Source organism: Nycticebus coucang, chromosome 2, assembly GCF_027406575.1.
Source record: "Nycticebus coucang isolate mNycCou1 chromosome 2, mNycCou1.pri, whole genome shotgun sequence".
Classification (NCBI taxonomy): Eukaryota; Metazoa; Chordata; class Mammalia; order Primates; family Lorisidae; genus Nycticebus; species Nycticebus coucang.
Genome location: NC_069781.1, coordinates 118,113,784 through 118,121,597, shown reverse-complemented (window position 1 = coordinate 118,121,597; position 7,814 = coordinate 118,113,784). Strand labels below are relative to the sequence as shown.

The following is a 7,814-nucleotide window of genomic DNA, read 5'->3' as shown; positions in this document are numbered from 1 at the left end:
AGGGTCAGCATAGGATGAGACTCATGGAGGCAGAAGGGACCCCCAGTGGCCTATCCCCTGGTGCAAGTCTGGGAGAAGATAACCCATCCCTAAAAGGGTGGAAGCTAGGCAGGTTCCCCTTTCCCCAGCTGGACCACTGCCCACCAGGCAAATAGGGCCTGATCATGGACCCCACCCCATCCCCAAGGCCTATGGGAGCCACCCACCCCCTCCACTCTCATAAAAGCACCCCCAGGGCCCTGCTTGGTTCAGCATTGAGAACACAACGGTTCATGATGCACAGTTCAGCAAGCTTGGTGGCTCTGGTTCTTCTAGGAGCAGCCATGTGTGGTGAGTGGTACCGGGGCAGGAGCAGCAGCCTGTAGCCAGGGGCCCCCTCAGTTATATAGAACAGTCTCCAGTCCATCTGGTGGGCAGAAAGGAAGTGGGGGGTAAAGTCCCCATGAACAGAAAGCTCTCAAAGTCAAAGAAATTCTTAAAATTTTGAATGTGAAATCTGAGCTTTCTTCACCATGAGAATCTGAAATTCTGCACTCAAAAACCGGCCACCTCCTGAGTAAACTTAGACTAGCATGGGTGTTGGTTTGGTCAGCCCTAATTTCCTTATTTAATTTGAAGTGCTAGGCATAGGAGGTAGGGCTAGAGTTTGCTCCCAAGTGCCCCACTCCCTGTGCCATTCTCTTCACACCTGCACTGATCATTCTAGGCCCAGGAGGCATCTGAATCCTGAACTCTGATGGGATGAAGACGGATATGGAATTTGTGGTCTGAGAGGGGCTGGAGTGACCTGGGGTTGGAGGGGTCATGGAAAAGTCGGTCCACCCCATGGTCCTCACACCCTCCTGTCCTTCCACAGCAGCACAGCCTCGTGGTCGCATCCTGGGTGGTCGGGAGGCCGAGGCCCACGCGAGGCCCTACATGGCATCGGTACAGGTGAATGGCCAGCATCTGTGTGGCGGTGTCCTGGTGGCCGAGCAGTGGGTGCTGAGCGCAGCACACTGCCTGGAGGACACGTGAGTGCCCTTGTTGGGAAGCAAAGGAGTGGGTAGGGATAAGGATGGGTGGTGGCACCCAGCTCCCACTGACAATGGACCCTGCTCCGTACCCAGGGCCAATGGGAAGGTGCAGGTGCTCCTGGGCGCCCACTCTCTGTCCCAGCCTGAGATCTCCAAGCGCCTGTACGACGTGCGCCGCTCAGTGCCCCACCCGGACAGCCGGCCGGACACCATCGACCATGACCTCCTCCTGCTGCAGGTCGGAGAGTGTAGCAGCAGTTCCTGCTGCACTGAGGAGGGTCCCTGCCTGTATCCCCACACCTGAGTCTAGGCGCAGTCTCTCCTGCTACGCTGGGCACACCCATGTACCCATCCCCAGCGAGTCTAGCTGCAGTCTTTCCTGCTGCAGTGGGCACTCTCGCACCCACCCTGATGCCCACCTCCCCAACCCACTTTTTCCTGCTTCGCACCCCATGTACCCCAACCCTGACGTCCACCTCCGTCCACTCCCAGCTGTCTGAGAAGGCTGTCCTGGGGCCCGCCGTACGTCCCCTGCCCTGGCAACGCGTGGACCGCGATGTAGCACCCGGCACCCTCTGCGACGTGGCCGGCTGGGGCGTGGTCAGCCACTCTGGCCGGCGGCCGGACCGCCTGCAGCACGTGCTCTTGCCAGTGCTGGACCGGGCCACCTGCAACCTGCGCACGTACCACGACAGCACCATCACCGAGCGCATGATGTGCGCGGAAAGCAATCGCCAGGACAGCTGCAAGGTGCTCAGGAACCCAACCAGGAGATGGGGCGGGGCCTGGGAAGGGGTTGGGTGGTTGAGGGCGGGACCAGGGAAGAGGCGGGAAGAACGAGGGTGTGGCCCTGGGGGGCGGGGTGTTCTGGGGCTGGGCCTGGAGAAGGGATGGGGCTGATTCGGAGATGTGATTTTGTGGAGCTGGATTAGGTGGAGCGGCAGGGCAGGCAAGGATGAGGCCTACGGCTGGGCGAGGTTTGGAGAATGGCCCAAGACTGGGGCAAACTAGAAGGAGGGGCCTGAGTTGAGGGATGGTCACTGAGACAGGTTGGGGCAGTTAGGGGAAATGGGCTCTGGCCCATCAGGGAGAGCCTGGAGTAGGATAAGGTCGCGGGCGGACTTGGTGAGACTAGGAACATGTCTGCTCCGAGGGGCGGGGCCGAGAGCTGAGTGGATAGGGGGATGGGCGGGGCTTGGTAGTGGGGCACGGCCTGAGGAGCTTGATCAGTGAAGAACCAAATTGAGCAAGAGAAAAGCTGAAATTGCCAGCTGGAGCCAGAGCCAGACAAGGGAGGCTCCAGGTGGCAGAGCCCATACTCACGGCCCACCTCGCGCAGGGTGACTCCGGGGGCCCGCTGGTGTGCCGGGGCGTGCTTGAGGGCGTTGTCACCTCGGGCTCAAGAGTCTGCGGCAATCGCAAGAAGCCCGGGATCTACACGCGCGTGGCGAGCTACGTGGCCTGGATCGATGGAGTCCTGGCCGAAGGCGCAGCGGCCTGAGGAGGGGTCCAGGGGATCCGGTCACCTTGCGGGGCCCGAGCAATAAAGTCATTCATTTTTGCATCCAATCAGTCTTTATTGACCACGTACTGCACGAGGGACCGCGAAGGAGGCGAACCAGGCTGGGGGGAGGCATGAAGTCAAGAGTAAAAGCGCAGGAATAAATGATAAGTTGTGGGCAGGTGAGCAAGGGTGCACCCGGCGTGGGAGACCTCGGGGCAGGAGCTAGGAGGCTGGAGCCCTTTCACCCCGCTGAGGGGGGGTCGCTGTTTATTAGAGACGTGGCCACAAGGTGGCGCTCGTGCTCTTCCCTAAAAGTCGGAGAAGGTGACGTGGGATGGTGTCTCCTTTAATGTTTGTCTGCTCTTTGCTTCCGAGTAGAACATGTGGGCCCACTCTGCAAAACTCTGCTCTGGTCTGAGATTTAAGTGTACAGAGACGACGTGAAGTTGTGCTTTTACGACCTGTATCCCAGAAGGGGAGACAGAGGCTCAGAAGAGCTGTGTGATTGTCTTGGGGCCACAGAGTAGCAGTGACTGTGCTCATCAACCACCCCCAGGTGCTGCCAGGTTCACTGGCCGAGGAAGGCTGACAGGGTGACTCATTGCCCCTTTCAGGGCACCAACGGGGAGGAGATGGAGGCAGAACCTAGAAACCGAGTTCCAGTGCCCTTTTCCTACCTGGAGAAGGGACCATTGAGGCCCAGCACCTATTTACTAGGTGACTGTTGTCAGCCTGGCTCACAAATGAGGAAGACTGATGGTCTGAGAGGTGAAGTCATGTGTCCCACTGGGAAATAGGGAGATGGAATTGAAACCTATGCCTCAATTTTCTTTTTTGTATTATGGAATGTTTACCTTGGAATCACACTCACATATAAGAATTTGTTGAAAACTTACTGTTCACTGGGTGCTGGGCCAGGTACTACAGACGCAGCCTAGACTCAGCCAGGTTCACAGAACTCAGTAAATGTCCAGCTGCATGGAATTAATTCACTTAGCTGTGGATGGCGGGCATGAGGTTGTCCTCCATGTTCATGAATTTCGTGTGTATTTTTTAAAGTCATATGACATTTAAACAAGAGGGGAAATGAATAGTAATTCAGTCAACAAGGATTCATTCATTAAATAAGTTATTTCCCAAGTGAAATGATGATGACAGGGAATGGGTTCAAAATGATCTAGTTGGGAGGGAGAGCAGTAAATGAATATGTCCAGTTAAATGGGAATTACAAATAAACAACAAATACTTTTTGTAAATATACCCACAAATTTCTTGTGGTATGTGGAACATACTTATCCTAAAAAGGTGTCCATTGTTTACATGAAAGTCACACTAAACTGGGTGTCCTGCATTGTCTGATGACTCTGCTGGGGCTGCAGAAGAAACTAGACTGACAAGCTGGTAAGCACTGAAGCTGGTGAGGGATACAGCTGCCCCAACTCCTCCTGCCTGGAGGGCAGAGCAGGCCCTGATGGAGTGGGGTGGAGGACAATGTTTGGGTTAAGGAGGGAGAAGGGAGACCTGCCCTGGGGGAAGGCCAGGGAGGTAGTCTGGATCTGCCCAGCAGAAAAGGATGGGAGGGCCAGGTTTTGTGGCTCATGCCTGTAATCCTAGCACTCTGGGAGGCTGAGGTGGGAGGACAGCTTGAGCTTAGGAGTTAAAGACCAGCCTGAGAAAAGAGCGAAAACCGTGTCTTTAACATACATAATAAATAAATAAATAAATAGGGCTGGGCATGGTGGCTCATGCTTGTAATTCTAGCACTCTGGGAGGCCGAGGCAGGTGGATTGCCTGAGTTCACAAGTTCAAGACCAACCTGAGCCAGAGCGAGAACCCTGTCTCTAAAAATAAAAGTAGCTGGGCGTTGTGGTGGGTGCCTGGAGTCCTAGCTACTCAGGAGGCTGAGGCAAGAGTCTGAGGTTCTGTGAGCTGTGACACCACATCATTCTGCCAAGGGTAACAAAGTGAGACTCTGTCTCAAAAAAGAAAGAAAAGAAAAGAAAAATTAGCCAGGTGTTGTGGTGAGCACCAAGTAATGTCAGCTACTTGGGAGGTGAGGCAGGAGGAGCCCTTGAATCCAGGACTTTGAGGTTGCTGTGAGCTAGGCTGCTGCGATGGCACTCTACCAAGGGTGACAAAGTGAGACTGTCTCTAAAAGAAAAAAAAAAAAAAAAAGGATGGGAGGATTCCCAGGCAGAGGGCACAGCTTGGGCAAAGACTTGGCAGGAGGAGACACGTTTAAATACTATTTGCTGCTGAGAGTGGTGGCTCATGCCTTTAATCCTAGCACTCTGGGAGCCCAAGACAGGGAATTGCTTGAGCTCATGAGTTTGAGACCAGCCTGAGCAACAGTGAGACCCCTTCTCTAAAAAAAAAAATATATATACGGGACGGGGCCTGTGGCTCAGTGAGCAGGGCGCCGGCCCCATATACCGAGGGTGGCGGGTTCAAACCCAGCCCCGGCTGAACTGCAACAACAAAAAAAATAGCCGGGCGTTGTGGCAGGCGCCTGTAGTCCCAGCTACTCGGGAGGCTGAGGCAGGAGAATCGCCTAGCCCAGGAGTTGGAGGTTGCTGTGAGCTGTGTGAGGCCACGGCACTCTACCAAGGGCAATAAAGTGAAACTCTGTCTCTACAAAAAAAAAAAAAATATATATATATATATATATATATACATCTATATATACACGGCGGCACCTGTGGCTCAAGAAGTAGGGCACTGGCCCATATACCGGGGGTGGTGGGTTCAAACCTGGCTCCAGCCAAAAACTGCAAAAAAAACCCAAAAAAAACTGGACACCTCTAGTTCGTTACTTGGGAGGCTGAGGCAAGAGGATCACTTGTGCCCAAGAGTATGAGGTTGCTGTGAGCTATGACACCACAGCACTCTACTGGAGGCAAGAAAGTGAAACTCTGGCTCAATCAATCAATACTATTTGCTCTTTAAGTCCTACTTTTAGCTTTCTCACTGGGGAAGGCTTCTACAAACTCAAGAGCCTGGCACAGCCATCTAGTGATTTCCCCACAGACACAGACAACACTGGGGCCCAGATAACTGGGTGGTGTGTGAGGTTCGCATCCCAGTGGGTGACCTGGCTGATCCTGCTCTAAAACCCCCTGAGCATTTTACCTCATTCTTGGGTCAGCAGGAGCCACTCAAGTTTCCGGAGGAGATGGTTACAGAGGTCTCAACCTGTGCGTTGGGACCCCTTTGGGGGTCGAACGACTCTTTCACAAGGGTCGCCTAAATACATCCTGCATATCAGATATTTACATTACGATTCGTAACAGTAGCAAAATTGCAGTTATGAAGTAGCAACGAAAATGTTATGGTTGAGGGTCACCTCAACATGAGGAACTGTATTAAAGGATCACGGCATTAGGAAGGTTGAGAATCATGGTTTAGGAGAATGTGGTGGTGTTATTGTTGATTCCAGAGGTGAGAACTGTGTGGCTAAGAGGATGTTATGGGGACCTGAGGTAGGGGCAAGGAGGATCATGGTCCACATGTCTGTCTTGGCCTTCACTGAATATTCCAGCAGACACCCCCAGTAGGTACCCACACCTCTGGGAGGCCAAGGCGGGTGGACTGCTTGAGTTCACAAGTTTGAGACCAGCCTGAGCAAAAGTAAAATCCTGTCTCTACTAAAAATAGAAAAACGGAGGCAAGAAGATCACTTGAGCCCAAGTTGGAGGTTGCTGTGAGCTATGAAACTACAGCACTCTACTCCTCCCAGAGTGCTAGGATTACAGGCATAAGATACTGCACACAGCCACCATGCACTGGAGTCTTCACCTGAGCTCTGACCTCCCCACTTGCCAGAGCTGCCCATGAGCTGACATCCTCCCCTTAATTCTAATTTAGAACAGATGATTTGCACAGACGTGTCACTGTTTATGCCATCTGTTATGAATCCACTGTAGAAATCTCCATTGCCTCACGATGGCTCCATCCATGGGGTGGTGACCATGTGGCCTGGTCCCTTCACCTAGGCTGCCAAGATGCATGGGTCTGCCATTCAGGAGTGTCCAACACACAGCTCATGGACCCAATGTGGATTGGGGATATTTTTGGTTATCTGTCGTGTCGATACCACAAAAATCATGCACAGATCTTTATTTTTTCTTATCAGCTTTCGTTAGTGTATTTAACGCATGGCCCAAGACAATTTTTCTTTTTCCAGTGTGGCACAGAGAAGCCAAAAGGCTGAACACCTCTGCTTAGGAGGGCAGTGACCAGCCAGCTGAGAGGGGGGCTGGAGTCCACAGACCCAAGGGCCTGACAGCCTCAAATCCCTTCAGGAAGGTCTAATGAGGGAACTGTGAGGCCACCTGAGTCTGTGGTCATGGGCAGGTGGGCCTCTCAGCCCAGATAATGGGGCTACTGAGCGCCTGCTGTGCACAGTCCCAAGGAGCTTATATGCAGCCAGCCACAAGGCATTTACCTTCATGGGGCGCCTGCCCTGCCTATCTTCCCCTGAACCTTGCAGAATAAAAAATAAGCAAACCAATTACCACTTAACAGGCAGGGTGCTGTGCCTGGCCACAGCCTTTCCGCCTCAGAGGCCCAGCAGGGGTAGTAGAACATAATCAGCAGAAGGGGGACCCCTGGGGGACAGGACAGAGCTGGTCAGAAATCTATGGCCAGAGGGCTGAAGGCTCATGGTGGGGGAGGGGAAGAAGGAGTGAGGGCCAGAGAAATGTACACAGACAAGACCCTCCCCGGTGTCCTATACCTTGACTGTGTACACCCTTGGGCCCTGCATATACTAGTGCCCCATAAATGTTGAGTGGCTTGAAGACAGACAAGAGGGCAACATGCGACTGGCATAGAGACCGAGATGGCAGGGATGAGGCTAAGCAGCGGTCCAAAGTTGCTGGGGGCCCGAGATGACAGTGACATGAGGTCTGAGGTGCAGAGGGACATTTATTGGGCCCGCCCTTCCCAGCCGGCTTGCCCAGTTTCAGAACTCCCTCCACAGGTAGAGGTGGGGAAACCAAAGCAAGCGCCCAGAGCAGCATCACCCAAATTATATGCTTGGACACTGAGCTATGTCCAAACGAGGACTCAGGGTAGTCTGGGCACTCCAGACATGTATATTGGGATCTGGGGGTACTGGGAAGGTGGTGTCTGGACCATGGCCTCATGATGGACATACATCAAGGAGGGGCTGCTCCAGCCAATTTTGGATGCCCCTACCTGTGCATCTCTCTCCCTCACCAAATGCCTCTTGACAGCCCCTAAGAGACCCTTGGGTTTCATCTCTCAGCAGTCCCACATCTGGTTGGGCTGAT

General features: G+C 53.5%; 1 protein-coding gene across 2 annotated transcripts; it reads left to right on the top strand.

Annotated features, from left to right (window-relative positions):
* Window positions 1-2,580, top strand: CFD (complement factor D). 2 transcript variants are annotated; one of them, XM_053581594.1, is made up of 5 exons: window positions 1-330; window positions 860-1,013; window positions 1,110-1,254; window positions 1,509-1,766; window positions 2,356-2,580. In XM_053581594.1, the coding sequence occupies exons 1-5, from the start codon at window positions 165-167 to the stop codon at window positions 2,515-2,517; spliced, it is 885 nt and encodes a 294-aa protein (XP_053437569.1). In that variant the 5' UTR covers window positions 1-164; the 3' UTR covers window positions 2,518-2,580. The 2 variants fall into 2 exon arrangements, with proteins under 2 accessions (XP_053437569.1, XP_053437566.1); XM_053581591.1 differs by having other exon boundaries at window positions 10-330; window positions 857-1,013.
* The last annotated feature ends 5,234 nt before the right edge of the window (window positions 2,581-7,814 follow it).